Below are 26,622 nucleotides of genomic sequence, written 5' to 3'. Positions count from 1 at the left end.
AGTTTTGTCGATTTTGATAGAAATTAAGGAGAAACAAATATATACTTAGAAAAGAGAAGTCAAAAGAGAAGCCTAAGAGATTAAATATATAAATACACTCACCTATTTCAGGAGTTTTATGAAAAAAGGGTGAACTCCAGGGCTGCCAGTACCTTTTAGCTTTTTCTTGACATCTTACTTGAAATACGTACTTAGCGTTTGGCTGCAAGTAGAATTCTGACTGTTGCACGTATGTAAAATTGGTGTCAAATTCTTTAACCTAAAATGGATGAATAACCATAGTGAAATACCATAAAGAAATGATGCACTGTGCTTTTAAAACAATTATTCCATTTAGCAGAAATGTGTGGGACACTTATTATGTTCCAGGACCCTGGGAAAACAGAGAGGAATAGGCTACTTTGTATAAAAGATAGCCAAAGATAATCAAATACATGTTATTTAACCTTAAAAGTGAAATACATGTTGCTTAGTGTTTGACAACTCTTTCAAGGTTTTAAATATCAAGAAATTCCAAAATGTAATATATTCTTAATTTTGGAACAGCTGATTTTAATAGGGTGGGAGAAAGGGGGACATAATAGCAATTGTTTGAATTCAGTCTTCCCTCCTCTCTCTCTCTCTTCCTCTGCAGTTGCATATTTAGATCAATAATTCTTCCTGAATGATGAAATCATTTCACTTGTGAATGATGACTTTTGGAAAAAATTACCTACAAACTAAGCTGTTAAATTGGTCCTTATTGCAGATCTATGCATTCTACAAGGATATATATATCCTTTCTCATATATATATATGAGAAAACAAAACAAAACATTTAAGACTGTTGAAACGTGAAAATCCAATGGAAGATAAGCAAGAAAATAGCTGAGGGATAAACTTAAAAATCATTTTTCTGGGACTACAACCTGCTATAAAATATAATGAAAAAGGACCCCCAGACAAGCTGGTTCGGATGGGAGAGAAAAACCAAGGCATTTACGCAGCACCTTAGTGTGTTGTAATAGTGGATCTACTGAAAAAAGTGAAGCACAATTGAAACGTAAACATAAAAAAAGTCTAGGGCTTCCCTGGTGGCGCAGTGGTTGAGAGTCCGCCTGTCGATGCAGGGGACACAGGTTCGTGCCCCGGTCCGGGAAGATGCCACGTGCCGCGGAGTGGCTGGGCCCATGAGCCATGGCCGCTGAGTCTGCGCGTCCGGAGCCTGTGCTCCACAACGAGAGAGGCCACAACAGTGAGAGGCCCGCGTACCGCAAAAAAAAAAAAAAAAAAAAAAAAGTCTAGAAATGCATTTATTCAGCAACTGGGAGAAAACAGTCACCATGAAAGAGAAAGTTAAAACTATCACGATTAAAACACACACACACACACACACACACACACACACACACACACACACAAAACAAGGTATACACGTCATTTAGAGATTCTAATGTTAAAACCCAGTCTTAACATAAATCTTTAAAACTTGCAATGCATTGAAAATGTAAAAATCATAAACATATCTGTTTTGGTATATCACGTTTCCTGAAAGATATCATTCAGAGTTTCCGTAAGCCACATTTCTACCCACGGCCCTTGAAATTTTCTGCTCTTCTAAATATGACTGAAGGCCCCTAGAGTCTTCTGGGATCCAGGAGAAATTTTTTTTTTTTTAACATCTTTATTGGAGTATAATTGCTTTACAATGGTGTGTTAGTTTCTGCTTTATAACAAAGTCAATCAGTTATACATATACATATGTTCCCCTATCTCTTCCCTCTTGCGTCTCCCTCCCTCCCACCCTCCCTATCCAACCCCTCTAGGTGGTCACAAAGCACGGAGCTGATCTCCCTGTGCCAGGAGAGTTTTTATTAGTGCCAAAAGTTTGACTTCCATATGCACCCTGCTTCATATGAGCTTCTTTTGGAGGGGAGTTGCTGTTCTCCAATATGTCTCTTGCCATTATGTTTATAGATAAGTCCTCTAAGAAGAGAAATACCCTAAAGTACAGCCAGAGTTCTAAAATAGAAAGAAGAACTTTATGGAACTGTTAACAGTTGCTTCTACTAAGAGGCCAACCAGGTGCCTGCTTAGGGCCTTGCAAGCTGAAGATGGTACCTTCAAAATGATACTTTCAGAGGCTACGATAGACATTGAGAGAGCTGGACCTAGCTGTGTTCCTATGCAGAGGGTATGACCTCAAGGGCCAGAAATATAACTTTATTTTTATAGCAGCTGCTTTCTTTTTAGAGCCTCAATTCTGAAGGTGTGAGGCCTGGAAACTTAATCTCCATCATTTTGAGGTACCTCTTTTCTTAGGGTTACACCTAAATTTCTGGGAGCATCCTTGGGTGAAGGGGAGAATCTCAACCTATTCAGAGTTCTATAATCCCAACTTCCTCTGACTCCCAGCCTGGGGCATGGCCCAGATGAGGGGTCCTGCTCAGTAACCACCCAAGTCTAAACTCTTTTTGTTCTTCCCCCTTACCAACCTCTTCCCCTCACCCATTTCCCCCTCTCTCTGCTCAGGAATCTTTATCTAGTCTTTGGTGTGAGAGGGAAGGGGGATGGGGATTAAGAAAGCCAGTCATGACTAATCACATTTTCTTACAAGTCTTCTGTCCTATACTAGCATTTATACTTTTGAAATGCAAAGACCAAGGATTTGAACCTTGGCTATCTGCCTGCTGTTCTATTAGCCATTCCAGGAAAAAAGTGAATGCTTGGTTTTGTGCAGCCCATGAGCTAAGCAGAGTTTTTACATTTTTTAAATTGTTGAAAGAAAATCCAAAGAAGACTATTTCAATGATGCATGGAAATTATATAAAATTCTAATTTCAGTGTCCAAAAGTAAAAGTTTACTGGAACACAACAATGTCCATTCATTTACATATTGTCTATGGCAATAGACATAGACAGAGTTGAATAGTTGGGACAGAGATCTTATGGCCTGCAAAGCCTAAATTGTTTACTATTCGGCCCTTGAATAAAAAGTTTGCCAATACCCTGGTCTAGCTTAATCAGAGACTCGAGTCAATGTTAATCCATTCAGTTGAACTTGTAGTCAAGATTTCCCTACTTTACTATCACTGCTGTTGGCACCATTAAAGGCAAATAATAATAATACTAATAGCTAATGTGTCAAAATATTATCTGTGTGAACCAGACATTATAAATATCAATGGAAATACAAAAATGATTATGGAACAGTCCTGTCTTCCAGGGACTCATAGTTAAAGGATGGGAAAATACACGTGTAAACAGGTAAATACAAACAACATGGCAAATGTTCCTGAGATAAGGTACACAGAAGTGGGCAAGGATGCCAGGGAGGTAGGGAGACAGTCCATGAAGATAACCAACAAGTAGATATTCTCCCCATGGTGTCAGCCTTGCAGGTTCACCTGAAGGACTGGCTGATACCTCGTAATTTATATGCAGCTTAGCTAAAAACAGCTGAAAACACCCTCAATGCACTGATTTTGATTTTCAGGTGGGCATCCTTGGCTCCACCACACCTGCTGCATGGCTCTCCTGGAGGTTAAGATGAAGAGGAACAGTAACAGCCAGGATTTACTGAACATTAACTCTATTCCAGGCTCTGGGCTAGCTTCTTCCATCATTTGATCATCCCCCAAACCATATGAGGTAGGTGCTTATCTTATCCCTCTTTTAGGTGTGGTAATAATGAGGCCCAGAGAAGCTAGGGAACTTGCCCAAGGCTGCCCAGCCAGAAAGTGGTAGAGCCAGGCTTTGAACTCCAGAGCCTATGTGCTTAGCCACAAGGCTTTCTGCATAGCCGTCTGCCACTTTGAAGTGAAGAGCTTCCTTCCATCAGTTATCTGATGCAGGCAGAGCTGAGGTGGAAGAACAAATCGGTAGTCCTTTGTGTCTGCCCACTCTTCATGACTCTCGCTTCCTGTCTCCTTACAAGGAGGTAAAGACAACATTTTATGCATGATCCAGATGAAACTGACGGGTAACAAATGTAAAAAACAAAGCATCATTCTGGCTGTTACCAACTGGACTTGGGTCATCTTGTGAGTAATTAATTACATTTGGAGGAATCATGGTAAAAGGGATAGGATACAGATATTGAATTGAAACTGGTTCCTTCATTTTCCCAACATTTTTGGGGTGCCCAAAGTGATGTAGGGTCTGTAAGAGGCACTAAGTTACTAACTCTGTAAGCTTGGAGAACCTGGCTTAAGCTCTTTTCAAGCCCTGTGTCCTCATTTCGATGATGGAGCTGATACTACCTATCATAAAAGATTGTGATGAAGATGAAACGAGGTAACAAATATTCTTTCAGCTCCTTCATTTGCCTGCTTCTGATAAAGAGAAGGTTTTGAAAAGGGAGCTCAGATTTACCTCTGAGTTACCAAGTCTCACAGTGGCATCTGTAGCACCACCAAGGGGAGCAGAGAACAAGAATTTCAACAAGAAAACAGCTGGTTTCTGAAAATCTGTTCAGAGATACCTATACTGTAACTCCTTTCTATTTTCTAAACATTCTTATAGCTTATTATGCCAAATAAAGAAATTTCGTATTCTCAATATCGTCCTATGACCCTGACACTACCCAGGTGTCTTATTAGAGTAAAGCCTCATCCACTGAAAATCTAGGATGAGAGTTTCATTTGGGTTGCTTTCAAATTTACCTAAATTCCACATATGCAAAAGATTGGCTCTGAAGTTTTTAATCTTGCTCGTCCTAGGCTTCAAGCATGGGGTTGCTGTGCACACAAATGCCGCAGTTATTTAGTCAACGAGTCCAGCAGGATCTTCATTTGGTAACTGACCAAATGTTGCAGAACATGGACTTGCATCCAAGTGTAATCTAAACAACTAAAAGGTCACATTTCTCATGTACATTAACAAGGGTAAATAAACAACTTGGCATCCGCGATTTCTTTTTAAAGAGCAGTCTTTAGAGTATGTCATGAAATCAGTATAGTTTTACCCTCATTTTCTTGACACTCTTTAAACATATTGTTCTACAGCAAAGCCAGTATCGTTCATGTTCAGAACGATGAAGACTTTGGAGCCATGCTAATCACCAGAGAATAAATACATATCATTTCACTTAACTCTCTGAAAACTGGTAAATTCATACATGACACATAACTATTAATTAAGCAAAGCCATAAACTCCATTCCTTAATTATTTTGACTAAATGGCAGTTTATTGTACTTAAAAATACACTAAAATTGGTACTTTTTCTTCAGCCAGGCTAGTGTTACCCTGTAGTTCAAATTAGTGAGTTTTTATTATAATGTTCACAGGTGCTGTCATGTGATGTGATTTTATTAATGAACCTTGTACCTATGCCTCTCCTAATACGCTTACTAACTTACCATTGGTATTTAAGTTAGTTTGCCTAGACATTCACTTTTTACCTTATGCTCATCTAAGACTAATATAGTAACAAATTTTACATTTTGGATTGCACATTTTTCATTTAAAAAGAGACATCCGTAAATCTGAACCTTTTTGAACAGATTTTATTTCCCTGGGTGGCTGTTAAATTTCAGCATAGAATACTTACATTTTATATTCATAATCACTGATATAAATTTCACCCTAAGAGACAGTGAATTACAAGGAGCTAAAGAGATGAATCCGTCCTAGTTGGACATTTGTCTATTTAGCAGTTTACAAAGGCAAGAGACCTTTTCAAGAAACACCTCTCTATTTGGAAGCATCATTATTAAAAGTAGAGTGGTTTGAATATTACATGAACAATCAGATAAAAACATGTAAAATAGATCATTATACATCCACTGTGGTCACTGACTATTGGCTGGCTTTTCTTTCACTCACTTACATGCAAAAGAATAGTGAAAGTTAGCTTACGTTCCAAGTTTGGTTTGTTGTAGCCTTGTATCTCATTTCACAGGAAACCTTTTCAATTGATGTTTGACTATTCCAGTGGATTACGGTTTTGGGCACTGTAGTATTTATATCCTCAGCCCTGGAAATAATGGATGCAGAAGGTATCACTAAAGAAAAACAAAAACAGAAATCCAGAAGCTTAAAACTTGCCTAGGGAGAAATCAATATTTTTTCATCAATATTTAGAATGTTAAAACTCAAAGTACCAAAAAAAAAAAAACTCATGATCTAATTAACATGAAATTTTCTTGTTTTCTAATCTATTATGTAGGAGAAAACTGCTGTTCTTAAGTAAAATTCTATTCCACCCATTCTCCATTTCTGTTAAATGGAGCTCTGTCTTGTCCTTTCCCACCTCATACTCCCCTGTATTCCGAACTAATGAAATTCTGAAGCCTGGCCTATTAACAAAGGAATGTAAAAAGGAGGTAAAGAAGATATCTCTTCTTTCCCGCATCTGTTTAGGGAGAAATGATGTTTTGCATCCTAAATTTAGTTCAGAGAATCTAATTTGATAAGATGTAAAATTAAGATCGTTCACAATAGTATTTTTATTCTCCTGTGTCATAGGGAAACTTGTATGAATATTTGTATCTATTGCTAACTTGTTTTGTTATCTATTAAAATAAATCTGTACTTGAAAGTATGATTTGAACAAGGAGTCTCACAAGACTCTAAGACTTTATACAAATTATTGCTGTGTTCTGTGATTATGATTTTCAAAAGGAAACTGACATTCTGATTGGTTATCTTACTAGTTATTTTTTGTACTAGGTGTAATGGTGTAACTGGAAGCTCTGTATTTCTAAACTGTGTAAATTCTTGTAAATTTGTTCTCTCTGAACAGAATAAAATCATGGGCATTTCCCATTTCTCCTATATGCATAGTAGAACAGTGAAAACCTATAACTTTGTTAGATGTATTACTTAACAAAGAACTCAAGAACCTGTATGTGTGTTTTTAGAGGCCATTATTACAGCTTAATATTCTCTATGAATTAGTTTCCTTTTTGTTTATTCTAAGTTTATAAAGTATTCTTTGGGAAATTCATTTTATTTTCAATGAATAATATTATCTAAAATTATGTGCACAGATATATGATTTATAGAAAAATATAAAAATTAAAGATTTGCTTTCTAGTAGCATTGACTTAAAATAAAATCCTTGGGCTAAACCCAGTATAGAACATAAGTAGTAGTAGCAGCATTAATCTAATTAAAGAGCTTACCATACTGAAGTTTTATCATCTGAATTCCATAGGTGGTTTCCTTTTGCTAGTTTAAGCTTCTTGTAATGAGAATCAGAATTCAGAGATTTCTAGAGTCAGGGACGTGGATCTCCAGGGCTCTGAAACCACTTGGGACCATTTAAGCACCCTCAAGGCTACAAATTACCTAACCCCTCCTGTCTCCCACCTCTGAGTGTGACCTGCCACAGACGTAACAGCACAAGCATTCCGAGACCCTTTTGCAGAAAGAAATATTCTGGGGAGGAAGCAAAAGTCTGCTTAGTCCTATGAGAAACGCAGATGGAACAGTAAGTTGGGTTTAAGATAGAGTCTTAGCACAGAGCAGATCAATGCGATAGAGATATGATGGTTTAGGTTTGAATGAGCTTATATTTTTCAAATAAAAACATGCTATGTAATATGTACTTGAACATTAGTTTGTTACACAAGACTCAGAATGTTGAATTTTCGCTCTCATTGCTTTGGTTTCATACATTCCCATTAGATCTTACATTTTTTAAAAAACCCGTCAATTCCATCGTAGATGCCATATCTTTAGTTTCCACTTATATTGAAATAGAGAACCATATTGTAGTTCTTTGGTGTCTTTCTAACAACATGTATTTACTTATAATTATTCAGTGGGGAGAACTGATGTTCAAAATGGCAGCCAGAAGGGACTGCATTTTCCGTTATTCTCTTATTTCTCTGTAAGAGAAGTTTAAGCATTCCTCTCACATGTCATCTTGGCAGTGTTACTGCACTATTAATTCAGCCCAATTCCATAGCCGTTATGTGGGAATTGCTCCCAGGAGAGTCCTCTGTCTTCAGTTTCATAGAACAGTTCATATATCTAACTTGCAATGTCTCATTCTTAAAGTGCCACAAATGAATATAGTTCATCCGTTAATAACCTAGGGGTGTTGGTTAACTACAGCAAGTAGGCAAGTCTGAGATGACATCTGGCTCTCCTCCTTCCTAGCTATGTGCTTTGAGCAAATTATTTTATCTCTTTCTTCATCTATAAAATGGGCACATGCATGCATGGGCATGATTGTTTTCAGAATTAAATGCGATTTGCATGTTAATTGTCTGGAACACTATAGGTGTTCAATAAATGGATGCAATGACACTAAGATCATAATAAGATAACAATGGTAATAATAGCAGTAAGACTAATAGTAATAATCTAGTTCCTAAAAATGATACTGCCAAAATGATACTGAACACGATAGCCTTTAAACATCATTAATCCATTGAGGGGAACGTGTTTTAAGATAAGGGCATGTTATGGCTATATCCTACCTCAAAATGTAAACTTACAAAAATGTGGAGAACTATAACTCCAAGAATATACAGTACAATGGAGTTACTATTCATCACCGTAGTCAGCAGTGTTTGTTTTCAAAGCCAATATTCATAGCATAAGGACAGATTTTTAGACCAATCTTATTAGTTGAGATAGTTCAGTTTAGTTGAGATATTAGTTCCAATAGAAGATGCCAGTAGTCCCCAAAGGATACCTGTGTTGTGCCCCAAGAGGTGTCACATCCCCTAGAACATTAATCAGTAGGAAAGTTGTCAGACACATTGCAGTGTGCTTTAAATAAAGACTGAGGATAAGAGTTGAGGATACTAGAACTAGAGGCTTCCTAGCTCTGCAAACTCAACTTCTAATGCCACCTAGCCTTGGTTTCCTCGTGTGTAAATTGTAATCTCTTCTACAAAATAGGACTGTTTTGAGGGTTAAGTAAGATAATGTATGTAAAAGCAGTTAGCACTGAAGAAAGTGTGCCATAAATGTTAGCTACTGAAATCATCTTTAATAATAAAAACAGGAATAATTGGCACTAGAATCCCCAGAGAGAAGGTGATTCACACTTGGTGCTCTTTGGCTGTACTCTGGCTTTAGGACTAGGATATAGTTGTAAAAGGCTCAAGGGCAACCACTTTTTGGAAGTTATCTTAAGGAAAAAAACAACTACTATGCAAAAATTCAGCCAAAAGGTTGTCCATGGCAGTGTAGTTTATGATGGTGAAAAATTGAGAAAAATAATAAGGGACTAATTAAAGATATTAATTAAAAATAAGATTATAGATTAAATTAATAGAAATAGGTATTCTATATTATTATTTTTTAAAAAGGCAAGTTCTAAAATACCTGAAGCAAAAAATGTTAACTTTTGTTGAATCTGGCTGGTGTACATAGAGATGTCTACATAATTCTTCACAATTTTCTATGTTTTTTGTAGAACTTTTCAAACAAAATCAAACAAAAACATAACTTCCAAAACAGTGCATACTTTAGTATGTGAATGCTTTAGCAGTGAATGCTTTAGTATGCTGCTCTTCTCACAACGTAAGACTCATCACATTTTATTATAATCCTTATTTCTTTCCCTCTTCCCAGTAGATTGCAAGATATTTAGGACAGGAAGTATCTTCCTTGTCTCTCTCATTCTCCCTAGCCCTTATGGTTAAACATAAGAAGTTCTCAGTAAATATTGTGAAAAGACATACCCCATGTAGAAATAAGACTGGAAGAATATACAACACAATGGCAGCCTTACTTATCTTTGGCTTGCCTCAGGCAGTGGCTTATGGGTAATTCTTGTTTTCTGTATCATGATCTTCAGGAACTTTAGGGAAACCCTTTTCAGATCTCAGCTTCATTTGATTAGGTCAGAACAAATTAGTTGTTTATTTGTAAAGCCATTACAGAATTTCTTTTTCTTTACCTATATCGTCCAGGTGAATTTGCACTTGTTTTGACTTCTCCGTGCCCAGTACATTTGAAGCTTGGACCCAGACCAAATACTTCTTGCCACCTGGCAGTGAATCAGTGGAGATGTTAACATAACTTGAAGTGAGATACTCTTGCTCTTCTTCTGTCTCTAAACTTAAAAAAAAAAAAGATTATGATCACCAGTTATGTTGGTTTGAATTAATTATTCCTCAAATTTTTTGATGCTATCTTTTTAGCCAGCTTTCTGAAGGCAACCTTTTACTTAAAAATGAACCAGAATTGGTTTCACTTTTAGAATTTTTTAAAACAAAGTCAAGACCATCCAGTGCCACAGTATGACTTCCATGGGCCCTAAGCACTTTTGCCTTCATAGACCCCTTCTTCCATTAACATAAAAAAGTTTATATGTGTGTAGGTATGTTTATGTTTATACACACACACACACACACACACACACACACACACACACACATTCATATAGATTATGTTTCACAGCTGCTGATATAAAAGCAACTATATTAATATCACATATTAAACCATTTTCTTTGACCTAATGGTTCATTTTTTCCTGTGATTTTAAATGCAATTAAACATCCCGTAGACTCCTGAAAGTATGGCGAGCCCTGGGTACTGTGCCTACTGTACCTCTTTGGGAAGGGCAGCTGTGGATGTGGCTTGAAGTAAATGAGCTCCCTCTGAGAAGGAGCATTGCACAGGGGTTCCATGCAAGGGCTTTCTAATAAGGAATGCTAACTTCATGGTAAATAAGTATTCAAATGTGAAAATAAGAGAATGGCAACTATGTGTAAGTAGTAAGTAGGGCATCTTTGAATATTTTCCAGTTAGAGAAAACCACATACGTGTTGTTAATTGGTTTGTGGCTAATTCCTTTATCACACGTATTGAGACCACAAGTCAAAATGGAAATGTATTCTCAAACCGACATTAACCATAGCTACTAAGCAATTTAATTCTTCTTTTAAAGTCTACCCCTCATATCAGCACCTAGACCACAAAGCACTATTTTAGATGAAGAATCTAATTGTAATGACTGACTATATACTTTAGGACAATTTTTGCATGCAACTGTATGTTACAAAGTTTTTGTTTTTGTTTTGTTTGCAGTACGCGGGCCTCTCACTGTTGTGGCCTCTCCCGTTGCAGAGCACAGGCTCCAGATGCGCAGGCTCAGCAGCCATGGCTCACGGACCCAGCCGCTCCGCGGAACGTGGGATCCTCCCAGACTGGGGCACGAACCCGTGTCCCCTGCATCGGCAGGATGACTCTCAACCACTGTGCCACCAGGGAAGCCCTGTTACAAAGTTTTTTAAATTTCTTACTTCTATTTCTGTTTTTCTTGTGCTAACTAATACATAACAGATTATTTGTTGAAGGAGTCAGCATGATTTATATTTTTCTGAAGTTTCCATTGCACCTAATCCTAGTTGTAGTTAATAGATTTTTAATAAACACTGCTGATTTGTGGTGATAATGGTGAAGAGTACTTTTTAATTTAATCATTCATTCAACAAATATTTATTTAACACCCACTATGTTCCAATCACTACTTTAGTCACTGGGGCTACCACAGTGAACAAAACAGTTAAAGTCCCAACCTATGTGGAGCACACATTCTGGTGGAAACAAATACATATATAATACGTCTTGTGGTGATAAACATTCAGAAGAGAAAAGAAGGAGGTTAGGAAATGCTAGGAGTAGGTGTGGGGGTATTTTTTTTTTTTTTTTTAGGGAGATTGGGAAGATCTGAGCATCTGAGAAGGTAACACTAGAGCAGTGAAGAATCAGGTCTTGTGGCTCTTTGGAGCATTCTAGGTGATATGCAAAGGCCCTGAGGCAGGACCTTGCCTGTCCTGTTCAAGAACAGTAAGGAGGTCATTGAGGCTTGGTAGACTGAGGGATGGAAAGGGATGAGATGATATCAGAGAGTCCTAGAGGAGTGGTAGATTTAGAAGGAATTGTAAGGTCACATAAGGCCATGGAAGGATGCTGCCTTTGATCTCTGAGTGAAATGGGAGATTTTGAGCAGAGGAGTGACATCTGATGTGCATGTGAAAAGGATTACTCTGACTACTTGTGAATAATAGACTGTAGCAGGGCAAAGGTGAAGGGTAGAGCACCAGTTTACTAATGCAGGTGCGAGATGATATGGCTTGGACCAGGCAGTGAGAAGTCATTTTTTTAAAGACAGATCCAACAGGTTTTGCTGATCAGTTGAATGGGGGGCGTGTTAGAGAGGAATCCAGGAGGACTCCAATGATTTTTACCTGAATACTGCAAAGGATGGTGTTACCACTTACTGAGATAGGGAATGTGAGTCTGGGGAAAGGAAACTGGGTATTTGGTTTTGAAAGTGTTAGCTTGAAAATACCTTTTGGACATCTAAGAGGAAATATTGAGTAAGATGTTAGATAAATGATGGCTGCATTGCAGGAGAGATATCTGGACTGGAGATATAGATTAGGGAGTTTTACACCATAAATTTGGGTGAGATCTTTTAGGTAATGAATGTAGATAGAGATAATAAGAGGTCCTAGGATAGAGCTCTGGGTCACCATTACTTTACTGGAATAGAGGGGAATTTGCAAAAGAGACTGAGCAAAAGCATCCAGGAAGGTAGGGGGAGAACCAGTGCTGTCCTGGAAGCCAAAGAAGGAAGGAAAGTAAAGAAGGAAGTAAAAGCCAAAAGCTAGCCAAAGCTAGCCAAAGAAGGAAGTAAAAAGCTAAGTTAAATGTTCCTGATGGTAAATCCTCCTGATAAGGAGGGTGGGGACTGAGAATAAACCATTGCATCTGGCAATGGGGAAGTCATTAGTGACACTGCTAAGACCTGGAGGTGAAGGGCAAAAACTTGACTAGATTAAAGAGACGATGAGAAGAGAGGAAGTAGAGGCAGAAAGTACAAACAGCTCTTGAGGAGTTTGCCATAGAAGGAGCAGAGAAATAGATTAGTGGAAGGCAAGGACCAAGGGAGGGTTGTATTTTCAAGAGAGCAGATGCTACAGCATCTTTGAAAGCTGATGAGGAGATCCAGTAAAGATAAAAAAAGGTGATGATACAGAAGAAAGAGAGTATTGTTGGAGCAATGTCCTCTAGTAGGCAGGCAGGGTAAGATCTAGTACACAGTGGAGAGCTGGCGTCAGGGCAATGGTAGTTCATCCACAGTAGTAGAAGGGAAGACCAAGTATGTGGGTACAGATGTCGGTGTGTCAGCAGATGAGGGAGGCTGTGAAATAGAAAGCAGGTCATCAATAGAGTGAGGAAGGGGAGAAGATGTTAGAGACCAGAGATGAGAGAAAGAGCAATGAAATAATTACCCTGTTAGTGGGGGAGTGACTTGACCAGTGAAGTGTAGTAGGACTACTGGGTGGCTACCTGGGCCCAGGTGAGGTGAGTGGTCATGAATATAAAGTAATATCACTCAGTAAGTTTGTGTTTGTCCCTAGCCACAATTAGCTCTCCAAGCACTGGTGCAGAATCGGTGAGGAGATGGATTTTAACATATGAACTGGTTATTGAACTCAGTAGAAATATAACATCACAGCCTCAAATATATTTGGAATTGTATCTAAGAACTCTGGTTATAATGAGTATGCATATGGAGAGGAAGATGTGGCAAAAACAACCAGGCCTTATGAACTAGAAGAGTAGGCAGTTGTTTTTAGGGGTCTCATTAAAACTAAAAGACCCTGGGCTTCCCTGGTGGCGCAGTGGTTAAGAATCTGCCTGCCAATGCAAGGAACACGGGTTCGAGCCCTGGTCTGGGAAGATCCCACATGCCGCGGAGCAACTAGGCCCGTGCGCCACAACTACTGAGCCTGCGCGTCTGGAGCCTGTGCTCCGGAACGGGAGAGGCCGCGACAGTAAGAGTCCCACGCACCGCGATGAAGAGTGGCCCCCACTCGCTGCAACTGGAGAAAGCCCTCGCACAGAAACGAAGACCCAACACAGCCAATAAATAAATAAATAAATAAATAAAAAGTGGAAGTGTAGCAGTTACATAATAAGAATAATACAATATCTAAGAAAACAACAAAAATCTAAAAGACCCTATTGGTCTTTCATAGTACCTGAAAATTCTACCATTGGTGCTGTTCTAAACAGTTTATAAACTTGTCATGCACAGACATGTTGCATATTTTTAAAAATTTTCTAGCATTTAACATAGTTCCGAGAAGACATGAAATACTAAATAAATATTTGTTAAATTGACTTGAATAAAATAGAATGAAGGGCCATCATGCACTTATTTTCATTCAACAAGTTATTTATTGAGTAGAAGGTACTGTGCCAGACATTGCAAGAGTATCCAAGGTAAAGAAAGAACGTATTTACATGAAGCTGTTGAGCGTAATGGGACAACAGTAAGTAGATATTTATTAGCAGAGATTCTTTTTTTTTTTTTTTTTTTTCTATCACCACCCACTGGTACATAGCAAAATACAAAGGGGTTGAGGAGTGTATGTGAATGGACATGCAGCTCTGCTGGTGGGGTCACCACAAAGGTTCTGGGGAGAAAGAAGACTCTTGAAGCAACACAGACACAATTCCTCTACTTTACAACTTTAATCCAACACCAGACGGTGACCCTGATGACTTCTATGCTGCCATAGAGGGAATGCCATCTTTCTGCCACTGTGGAAACAAGTGGGTGGGCTGAGGTGAAATGCCTCTCTCTATATGTGATTTTACTGGAAAACAGAACCACATGAGTTGGAAGTGAAACCTTGCAAATGCTGATCTCTACCTATCTGCCCAAGTGGAAAATACCCTGAGAACCCAGGATCTAGAAAAGGCTTTTTAAATCTGATACCAATTCAACCACAAAATTCATTATAACTCACCTTTTTCCTAGGGGGAAAGGCCTTCTTAACCATAAGTTAGAAAAATGGATTTCTCTAATTTTTCTCAACTCATGGGTGCATTTTTAATTAATTGTAAGACAAACAGATGTTTATTTTCTTTTCCAATTTGTCTGTGCTTATAGGAGCTCATTCTTTGAATTTGCTAGAGGAGAACATTTGTTTTTATGGTAACCCTTCACATCTTTTATGATAACATATGATAAAGTTTTTAAAAAAATGATAAAATTCCATTAATCTGGACTCAAGTCAGAATTTGGGTTAGGTTTGCCTGAGTTTGGCTATAATTCGCTCTTGGTTTCAGAAAAGACAGTAAGAAAAGTTTTTTTAATATATAGGACCTTGTAGCATTATTAGTTAACTAGACTGTGAAGGGAGGATGCAGGAAATGTTTATTTCTAGTTATCAGAATAATCACTCAACAAGTGTTTAATTGAGCGCTTACTATGAGCCAGGCCTCATCCTGGGCTCAAGCAATATAGCAGTGAATAAAACAAAAATTCTTGCCCACATTGGGTTTACATTTCTAGTTTGAATAAATGAGTGACTTTACTACTGACATATGTACAACAGCTAGAAAATTAGTCTTATTAGAGCACATTTAACAATCTTTCTAGATAGTCATCTGTCCAAAATTAGTTACTTGAAAATAATGTAAATAAAGTTATTGTTTATAATATCCTGTAAGTGATCACTTTTTATGGCTTTACATTAATCTTGTCTCCCAAATCCGTCAGGTTTTGATTTTGGAACAAATCAAACAAGTCTAGAGAGCCAGCCTTGAGTTTCACCCTAATATTCTAATATTCTAACATCACCTTTTTGTCAGTTTCTAAGCATTTCCTATTTGTGAGCCTTTTCTTATAATTTGCTTTCTTGTAAGTTTTATAACACTCAGTATGGTATTACTTATACTCATTTCTCAGGAGGCTGAGGCTTAGCAAAGCTAAACAAATTTACCAAGATCCCTCAGCTAGCAATTGTGGCAGATACTATTAGATGACAGTACTGAACTCCACCCATAACACCCCTCTCTGAGGTTGCCAACCTGACAGAGTAGACATGTAACTCAACTCTGGCCAATGAGATGCAAGTGGAAGTCCATGGGAGAATATCCTTTTCCCTTCACCTCTTTCCTTCCTGAAACTTGGATGAGAAGCCTGGATGTGTAGCATCTGAGGATTAAGGCCAACACACTAAAGGCTGCAGAGGAGAAAAGTGGAAAGAGCCTGGTTCCTTGGGGTGTCATTGAATTAACATGCTAGCTCCATACTACCTACCACTATGGCCTTGTCTGTTTAAGTCACTGCACTTGGGTTTTCAGATATTTGTACCATAAAAGACATCTAAATGATAAGCCTCAGAACTGGAATTCAAACATAAAACTCTAAAGCCTGCGCTCTTTCCAATGGATATTTCTGACAGTTTGCTCTTTGATAAATCTATTCTTAAGGCTTTCAAAGTGGCTTTTTGGGTACTGAGAACAATTTCAGTATTCATAACTACTGCAAGTATTCCTCACTTGATAAAGAAGATGTGTCCTTCAAAAACCATATGTAAATAATTTAGGCATATAATTGTTAATGCATTAATGGCTTTTAAAAGAGATATATAATAATCTTATAAAATATTAGGAGAACATTTTTATGATACTAAATAGGAAATTAGGGGTAGCCAACAGGCACATGAAAAAATGCTCAACATTGCTAATCATTAGAGAAATGCAAATTAAAACAACAATGAGAGGGGCCCTGGCGGTCCAGTTGTTAGGACTACGCGCTCTCATTGCCGAGGGCCTGGGTTCAGTCCCTGGTCGGGGAACTAAGATCCCACAAGATGTGTGGCATGGCCAAAACAAAACAGAACAAAACAATGAGATACCACCTCACACGTGTCAGAATTGTTATTATCAAAAAGTCTACAAATAACAAATGTTGGCAAGGATGTGGAGAAAAGGAAACCCTAGTACACTGTTGATGGGATTGAAAATTGGTGCAGCCACTATGGAGAACAGTATGGAGGTTCCTCAAAAAACTAAAAATAGAACTACCATATGATCCATCAATTCCACTGCTGAGTATATATCGGAAGAAAATGAAAACACTAATTCAAAAAGAGACATGCATCCCAATGTTCATAACAGCATTATTTACAATAGCCAAGATATGGAAGCAACCTAAGTATCCATCAACAGATGAATGGACAAAGAAGATGTGGTATATATATATATATATATACAATGGAATATTACTCAGACACAAAAAAGAATGAAACTATGCCATTTGTAACGACATGGATGGACCTAGAGAGTATTATGCTTAGTGAAATAAGTCAGAGAAAGACAAACACTCTGTTATCACTTATATGTGGAATCTAAAAAATAAAACAGATGTATGTAACAAAACAGAAACAGACTCACAGATATAGAAAACAAACTAGTGGTTACTAGTGTGTGTGGGGGGGCAAGATAGGTGTATGAGATTAGGAGATACAAACTATTATTTATAAAATAAATAAGCAGCAAAAATATATTGTACAGCACTGGGAAACACAGCCATTATTTTGCAATAACTTTAAAGGGAATATGTCCTATAAAAATATTGAATCATTATGTTGTACACCTGAAACTAACATAATATTGTAAATCAACTATAGTTCAATTAAAAAAAGCAGTATGGCAGTTCCTCAAAAGTTTAAACTGAGTTACCATATGACCAAGCAATTCTATTCCTAAGTATCGATATATGCTCAAGCAAAATGAAAACATATGTCTATACATAATCTTGTACATGAATGTTAGTAGAGCATTATTCATAGTAGCTCCCAAAATGGAAACCACCCAAATGTCCATCAACTAATGAATGGATACATGTGATATATTCATACAATAATGGAACATTAGTCAGCCATAAAAAGCAAGGAAGTACTGATACATGCTACACCATGGATGAACCTTGAAAACCTTACACTAAGTGAAAGAATCTAGTCATGAAAAACCACAAATTGTATGATTCCTTTTATATAAAATGTCCCGAGTAGACAAATGCACAGAGGATGCCTCGGGCTGGGAGGGTTGAGGGGAGATGGGGAGTAACTGCTAATGGAGATGGGGTTTCTTTCTGGCATGAAGAAAATGTGCTAATATTGTGGTGATGGTTGCACAACTCTTTGAATATACTAAAATCGTTGAATTGTACACTTTAAATAAGGTGAATTGTATGGTATGTGAATTATACTCAATAAAGCTGTTATATTAAAAGAAAAAGAATTAACCAACTAATCAAGATCAGTGGGCCCATGAGATAGTAAAAGTTGCAGGAGATAGCAAAGCCTAGGCATTCTCTGTCAATCTGGCACTATCTAACTTTTCTTTGAGCTTAAACTGTGGTGTTTGCTCCCATACTGCCCTCATTTTCACATTCCTAAATGTGAAATGAGACTCTAATGAGATTCTTGTCCTCATGGACTCTTTTCATCTCGAGGGGACCACTTTATCCCAGAGGCAAGGAGGATTGGTTAAGTCTTGGACACCTGTTAGAATCCTGGCTCCCTTATGTCTAAGGGGAAGTAACATAAGCTCTGTAAAGGGGACAATTCTAATAGTTACTGCTCAAGGTTAAGCTGAGGATTGAAGATGTAAGGCACATGAAGTATGGAGCACAGTGCTTAGTATATTATATATTTGACAACACAACCCATCACTGATCTCAGTGTTTCCATCATCCCTTTGCTACCTGACCATACCTCTACTTAGTGAAAGATGTGAGTTTCTTACCCATGACATGTAGCCAGTAACCCCAGGCTTAGCAATGTATTCATAAAATCTGTCTAGTTTTTACCCAAAATGTCTTGAACATAGAGGTGTTAGTTTTTATGTTTCACTTAATCAAAGTTATTCTGAGTACCTAACAGATGGAGAGAGAGAGCAAGGTTGAAAGGTTATTCTTTCCCATAATCATGAGATCTGGATAGCATCTCTCAGATATACCCTGTGATCTGGGTTCCCACACCACTTCAGCAGAAAAGACTAAACTAGGAAGAAAGCAGTCAGGCCACCCCAGATTCAAATCCCACCTCTCCCTCTCATAGCTGCGTGGCCCTGGATGCATCACCTAACCTAGCTAAGCCTCAGTCACCTGTCTACAAAAATCGGAAAAATAATCATATGTACCACACAAGGTTGTATAGGGGATTAAATGAGGTAGCACATATAAAGCTTTTGGCCCAGTGCTTGGCAAACAGTAGGAGTCCAATAATTTTTTTTTTTAAGTATAAAAGAAAAAGTAGTTTGTGAAACTTTTGAGAATCACTAGAGGAAACGTGTACTTCAAATACAGTTGACCCTTGAACAAGATGGGTTTGAACTGTGCAGGTCCACTTACAGGTGGATTATTTTCAATAAATATATTGGAAAAATTTTAGGAGACTTGCGACAATTTGAAAAAACTCACAGATGAACTGCATAGCCTAGAGATATCAAAAAATTAAGAAAAACTTAGGTATGTCATAAATGCATAAAATATTTGTAGATGCTAGTAGATACTTGTCTATCCTTACATAGGCATAAAGTGAGTGATATTTAATATAAAATTAATGATGTGTTACTTTCTTACTGTTCTGTGACTTTGCTTTCAAAGAATTACATTACCATACAGTATGCCTGTTGTTCCTAATCAGAGAAACTGCGTATCGGCCTATCATCACAGGTAAGTGTTTTTTTTAAAAAATGTAACAGAGTTTCCAATGCTGTATTATGAATATGACTGCAATATTGTATGCCATAAAAATTTTATAATGATTCATTCATTAGTGTATAGGCTAGGCTACTATGAAGCAATCATATCAGTTATACTAGGCTATTATAAAGCAATCATATTGCTGCTTCTTCCCTATCAATGCATGAATTGTGACACCTGTAAATAAACATGAATTTCTTTTTCACATGATCTTTTCATTTTTGATGTTAGTAGTAAGAGATGATTAATCTTGTAAACAGACAACATTAACTTACAGTATCAAGAAATACAGTACAGTATTATAAGTGTATTTTCTCTTCCTTATGATTTTCTTAATAACATATTCTTTTCTCTAGCTTACTTTATTGTAAGAATACAGTATATAGTACATATAACATACAAAATATGTCAATCAACTGTTTATGTTATCAGTAAGGTTTCTGGTCAACAGTTGACTATTAGTAGCTAAATTTTGAGGGAGTCAAAAGTTACACGAAGGGGTCAGCACCCCAACCCCTGCGTTTTTCAAGCATCAATTGTACAAAACTAAAGACACTCTTTAAAAAAAATAAATAAATGAAACAAAACAAGGATGGGGTGACCAACGTAGCCCAGTTTGCCCACAATTTTTTCCCCCAAATTAATGGTATTATTTCTATCTTTAACACTAGCAAAGGAGTCCAACACAGACTGACATACGTGGATATAGTTTAGATGTAACAGTGAAACATTTTTTTTTTAAGGGATAGAAAAGAGTTTTATTCAAGCCAAACTGAGGACTATAGCCCAGGAGACAGCCTCAGTAGCTCTGAGGAACTGCTCTAACAGTGAAACATTTGAACTATGTACATTCAGGAAGGAAAAGATTTTTTTCACATCAACCTTTTCCTATTTTGCAGTTTCTGAATAGCAGAAACTAAAGATACATTTCTCCCAATTTAATTTAGTATGAAGTAATATAACTTTTATGATCAATTATTTGTCTTTAAGCATAAAACTTAAGAGATTTTGGCTGCATGGTTGTCTGGCTCCTGAAGTCTGGTTATTGTTAGAACGTAACAAAAGAGCATTTCCACAAAGCCCTCCTCAACTCCAATTAGAAAATTATTATTTTCATTCAATTATTACTTTCAGTTTTAAAATTGAAAGTCCTGTGTTCTGATAGCTCCCTTAGTCTCAGGCAAACCAGGGAAGATGGTCAGCCTACACAGACACCAAATTTAAGATTTGGGGGTCATTATTAATAACTAATAGCTTTCATGAATGTAGTGCTGACTATGGACCTGGCACAGTGATACACACTTAAAAAGCCAAATTCCACTTAAATAATTAAAATTACCCTGTGCATTAGGTTTTATTTTTAAACCCATTTTAAAGATAAAGAAATGGCAATTTGGAGAGATTAAAATTGCCTAAACCCTAGAAGGAGGATGGAGCTGGGATTTGAGCAAAGATCCTTTTAAAACTGTGCTGTGCTGTATCCCATTAGGCCCTTGCCCCCAATTACCTCCAATGAGTAGAAAGATTATGGAACACATTGTCCCACAGAGTGAAAATATTAATGGCCTGAAAAGGGTTTTGGTAGCTTCCTCGATCGTAATTAGGGAGTTGGTGATAAAAAGGATGCATTTAATATTTAAAGTTGATTTCTTGGCTCTCTGCTGGAGGCACAGCATGGGCTGGACTGGAGTGGAATTGCTCAGGTTAGACTGTTAGAAGGGAACCTACCTCTGCACGTACAGCACATACTTGGTGTCTATGTAGGTGGGCTTCCCAGGGTTCCAGGTGCAAGTCATGTTGCCTGAATATTCATAAATGACACAGGTTACTTTGTCAGGGACATCTGGTGGATCTGCAACAAAATATATCACTTAGGAGCATAGAAACGTAAAGTTTTTTATAGTTAGTTGATACACTTTCCATTTTATTTGGAAAACCAGGCCAATTGGTACACAGCACCTCCCCCATTCCATCCCTACCAGCTCACCTTGCAACCCACTTTGCCCTCAAACATTGCTACTTTCCTCCATATACTTTACTATATTCTCCCCTCCTTTGGGGATACTAAGGTGATCAAGTTCCTCCCATCCAAGAAGAAAATTCCTCTCCAAATTGTCTCCCCTCAGCTGCCAACGTATCTTTCTCCTTTTCATAATAGCTTTTTTTTTTTTTAAAGTCCATTATACTGGTCTTTTTCCTCAACTCCCATTTACACTTGGACCCCAAACAATCAAGATTCAGACCCGCAATTCCACCAGAACCACTGTTGTTTAGGTCATCGTGACTTTCTAATCCACAAATCTCATGATTTCTGTGAAGTCATCATTGAGCTTGACCTCTGCAGCATTTACTATTTTGGTCACTCCCACCTTGAAACCTCTCTGCCTTTTGGCTCTTGTGAAAGGGTTCTCCATGGTGTTTTTCTTCTACTCTGGCAAGTATCTATTTCTCCAGCACCTATTCCACTACCCACTTTAAAAGTTTGGTGTTCATATATACAATGGAGTATTACTGAGCCTTTAAAAGAAAGGGAATTCTGACATGCTACAACATGGATGAACCTTGAGGACATTATGCTAAGTAAAATAAGCCAGACATGGAAGTGCAAACACTATATGATTCCACTTATAGGAGGTATCTAGAACAGTCAAACACACAGAGACTGAAAATAGAACGATGGTGTCTGGGGAGATGGGGGAGATGGGGAGCTGTTGTTCAGTGGGTACAGAGTTTTGGATTTGCAAGATGAAAAACGTTCTGGGAATGGATGGTGGTGATGGTTACACAGTGATGTGAATGTACAATATGCTTAATGCCACAGAACTGTGCACTTAACAATAGTTAAAATGGTACATTTTACTACAATTTAAAAAAAGATTAAAAAATGTTGGCATTCACAGAATTCTGTTTCTAGTTTCTCTCTCTTTTTCCCTTCTCCCATGCCTTGAACTCTTTCTCCGAGTGGCCCTATTATGGGGAATATTGTTAGTTTTTGTCTGCTACCATCTTTCTCTTTGAGAATTGACATCTCCCTCACTCCCAACCTCCACCCCTATGCCAAGGGCTGCCAATCACACAGAAGTGTACCCTTGACCTAGGCTGACTAATCAGAGTATTTCCCTTGGGAATGAACACATGACTCAAGATGAACCAATCAGAGTTATTCAAGGATCTTCTTCTGGAGCCATTGTAAAAGAGGTGCTTCTCCCCGCTGAAACTGCTATCTGAGTAACATGTGAACTGTGAGTTGTTGATGGCCATCTTGCTGTCATAGTGAAACAGTCTATTTAAGAATGAAGCCAACACAGGGGAAAACAAAACCCAAGAAATGAGAAAAGATGAGAGAGTTCTAATGACATTGTTTGAGCCCTTGGAGCCTCTGAAGCCTATGAAACCCCAGCAACTGTAGAACTGCATCTGGAATTTCAGATGCATCATCCAATAATAAATTACCAAGAATCAAGATAGAAAAAGAAGTATGGAAATACTGAGTGTTTACCATATGCTCACTTTTCAGGTGTGGCTCTCTCAGCTTGTGCCTACATTTGCAATACTGCCTGGGAAACTTGACGACTCAAAAAATGACAAGAGGGATTTCCCTGGCAGTCCAGTGGTTAAGACTCCACACTTCCACTTCAGGGGGCGTGGGTTCGATCCCTGCTTGGGGAACTAAGATCCCACATGCCTCACTGTGCGCCCCCCCAAAAAAAAGGAAAAAGAAAAAAAAAAGAAAATGATAATTCTTTCCCACTAAAAAAAAAAGGAGGGCTTCCCTGGGGATCCCACATGCCGCAGAGCGGCTGGGCCCATGAGCCATGGCCGCTGAGCCTGCGCGTCCGGAGCCTGTGCTCCGCAACGGGAGATGCCACAGCAGTGAGAGGCCCGCATACCACAAAAAAAAAAAAAGGAAAGGATGGGGGCTCAGAAAGAATAAAAATACAGACATTTATGCACCTGAAGTTATACCCAAAGCTTTATCTTAAATACAAATATGTTCTTGCACTTCACCTGTAAATCATCTACCAAGAATACTACTTATAAAAGAAGAAATAAATATATGAAAAATTTATCCTCATTGCAAATTAAACCAATAATAGATGTCATTTAGATCTATCAAATTGGCAAGGATTTTGAAAAATGTTAATCCACAGTATTGGAATGAACTCAGGGAAATCCTCTAACACACTGCTGGTGGGAATGCAAATTGATACAACCTTTATGGAGAGCACTTTACATATCACAATCTTTAAAAGTGGGAGTAATATCTTGTGACCCAGCAATTTTAAATCTAGGAATGCAACCTTATTGAAATGTTCATAGATATACAAAAATATTTGGCTAAAAAGGGTTTGCCTCTTAAAGTGTTGTTCCTAATAATGGAAGAATTGGAGACCACCTTAACACCCCAAAATACACTCCTAAAATACATCCAAAAACAAAGTTATAGAACACAGTTTAAGTATATGGCCTTTGGAAGGCACTAGAAATATGTTTAATTAAGTAAGTACTGGCCATATGATAAAATGAAAAAAATAGTATAGTAGTCTCATTTGAGAGACAAACAGAGAGATAGAGAAGGGGAAAGAGAGAAAAAGACTGAAACTTGAAAGACATATTCCAAATTATTAAAGAGGGAGACTGTTAGTAGTGAGATTATGGGATTATAGAAATGATGAGTATTTCTTTTTTGTTAGTCCAAAATTTTAAAAACTTTCTACATGAACGCAATTTGATTTTACAATTAAAAAACATATTTTTGAGGAGATATGGGGATATATGTATATGTATAGCTGATTTACTTTGTTATAAAACAGAAACTAACACACCACTGTAAAGCAATTATACTCCGATAAAGATGTTAAAAAAATAAAAATAAAAATAAAACTTTAACTTGGCCTTCTCAGAAAAAAAACAAAAAAACAAAAAAAAAACGTGTTTTCAAACAGTAAGAACACACTAAAATGATTTAGAATATTTTGGTGAGTTGTAGTATCAAGTTACAATGGGGAGAAACTGGACTCCATGTAAGGATAAAAGAAATCTTTAAGTTTTCTTTGAGGCTTGAAGGAGGTAGCTGTGGAAACATAAATTTAAATCATTTTGTATATTGATTGAGTTGGGGTCCCTCAGTGATCTGTGCTGAAGTTATTTTTTCCCTCTGGTTTCAGACAGAGTATCACTGATTTGGCCATCCTAAAAGACAGCTGTCAGTCTTTTGGGCTATGTTATTCCACAGCATTCTCTCTGAAGTGTCTGGTAACTAATTAACTTTGCAAAAGACCAAATAGCTTATAAACACACATGCAAATATACACACTATTTGTTAATGTGAAGCTATGTAAAGAAGGGAAAGTGAATATGGTTATAAGAATAAGACCGAATTGTTTTTAGATCTCATTGCCAGGTTATTAAATGTCTGTCGATAAAAACCTTCTGTACAGCCAGATAGCAGAAAACACTCTGCTCTTTCCTACTAATTGCCCCTCTCCCCTATCATTGGGTCCCTCACTATTCACAGGCCAGGTTTCTTGTTAATTCAAAGTTTAGCCAAGTATCATTTTCTACTGAGAGCTTCTTGAAGGCACTGTGATCCCCTCTTCTCTGAATTTCTATCGTTTAACACATTTTTGGTGCATACCAACCACTTAGTAAAGTTTATTTCATGACTTGATTGGCTTGATTAATAAAATGACAATGAGAAGAATTTAAAATGAAAAGAAAGTCAATACTTCTGGCAAAGATCACTCCATAATTCCTTACCTAAGGAGCACTCAGACCAGCCTATTGTGTCACTAATGAGACTTAGTGGCAATGTTAAAGATGAATATTCAGTGCCTTCTACTGGATAACATGATGACAAGTAGAGATCAAAGATGGTTAAAATTTAAGTCAAAGATATTTAAACTTTTAAATAAATGATTATGTGGAAATATGACTTTCATGAATAGTTTAATCTGGTGTTTTTAAATGAATAAAGACATCTTATAGTATTTTATCCCGTGATTGGTGTGACTCTGATAGAATACTTTTCGTAATATGCATGCATTTAATCACAGATAAGAATCTAGGAAATTTTTAAGATTATGGCTAAAAATGAAAACTGTGATGATAATAGTTTGTATTTCACAAATTACACATTAAGGTACAGAACCTTTTTAATATGTTTAGATATCTTTTTAGGAATAGCAACGACTCATTTATCTTCTCTTTGTCTTTTATGATTTGTCTCCAGTTTAAAAAAATACACATAATCATTTGGTTCAGAACAGTGATGATAAGCTGACACAGTAAAGCTCACAGGATGAATATCCTGTAATCAAAGTGATCCAGTGAAAGCAATGTGATTTCTAGAATACCACAAAACCCCTCAAAAACCTTTGCTTGACCTACTTAAATAGAAAGTTCAGTTTGCTAAGAGTGCAGAGCCCGAGGACACAGGGTTTCTTGAATCCAGGGGTTTGAGTACACCCTTACATGGCAGTTACAATTTCACGCTCATAACCAGAGGTCTATGTAAGAAGTTCCAACTCACAAAGTAAATAAGTGGAAAGGGTGATGTTCTTTCTAAGCAGCCATCAGCAAAAAGTATAAGTGCTTCTAATATGTTGTCCTAGAAGGGGAGAAAAGGCCATTTCCTGACCCTAAACATCGCCTGGTGGTTGTGTTTGAGGGCAGAGGGCCTCAGGCAACACAAGGAGAGCGGCTGGCAATAACCTGTCACCCAAACTGCAACAGAGGGAAGGAGGCGTACTTCTTTTGCCTCCTTTCTTACTCTGGCTTTAATTAAAAACTAACCTTCCCACACAACTGTGAAAGTTACTCATTTCAAAGTTACTCTCTCAACACCCCACCACACCCCCAAAGAATAAATAGGAAAGTATTTAAGCATGAAGGGTTATTTCTGTTTCCTGAGGATGTGGACAAGCTAAGAAGTCCTTAGACATCAGATAAGATGTCTACTTGTGGTTTCAATTCCTACAATTTAGGGCAAGTTTAGCATGTTAGTATTATTTTAAGGCATAAATTTTTTCTTTGACTCCAAAACCTACTAATTTCCTTCCTTAGTTCACCTCTACCACTTCCCACGGCTCTTCTCTCTTGAAAATCACAGAGATCAGGAGCCCAGCAGGATGATAGCCTTACTTGAGAA

The 26,622-nt window shown here is 37.5% G+C and overlaps 1 protein-coding gene across 1 annotated transcript in view; it reads right to left on the bottom strand.

Moving 5' to 3' along the window:
- IL23R (interleukin 23 receptor) overlaps positions 1 to 26,622 on the bottom strand; it is a 54,168-nt gene that overhangs the window by 21,866 nt on the left and 5,680 nt on the right. Inside the window, exons 4-7 of the mRNA XM_007460100.1 lie at positions 21,201 to 21,324; positions 9,846 to 10,006; positions 5,840 to 5,985; positions 103 to 259 (exon numbers count right to left, since the gene is read on the bottom strand). Coding sequence (XP_007460162.1) covers positions 103 to 259; positions 5,840 to 5,985; positions 9,846 to 10,006; positions 21,201 to 21,324 — 588 coding nt within the window. The remainder of the gene's footprint in view (positions 1 to 102; positions 260 to 5,839; positions 5,986 to 9,845; positions 10,007 to 21,200; positions 21,325 to 26,622) is intronic.

Source organism: Lipotes vexillifer, unplaced genomic scaffold (genome assembly GCF_000442215.2).
Source record: "Lipotes vexillifer unplaced genomic scaffold, Lipotes_vexillifer_v1.1 scaffold134, whole genome shotgun sequence".
NCBI classification, from domain to species: Eukaryota; Metazoa; Chordata; class Mammalia; order Artiodactyla; family Lipotidae; genus Lipotes; species Lipotes vexillifer.
Note: the sequence above shows the minus strand (reverse complement) of the source record. Positions and strands in the feature narration are given on the sequence as shown.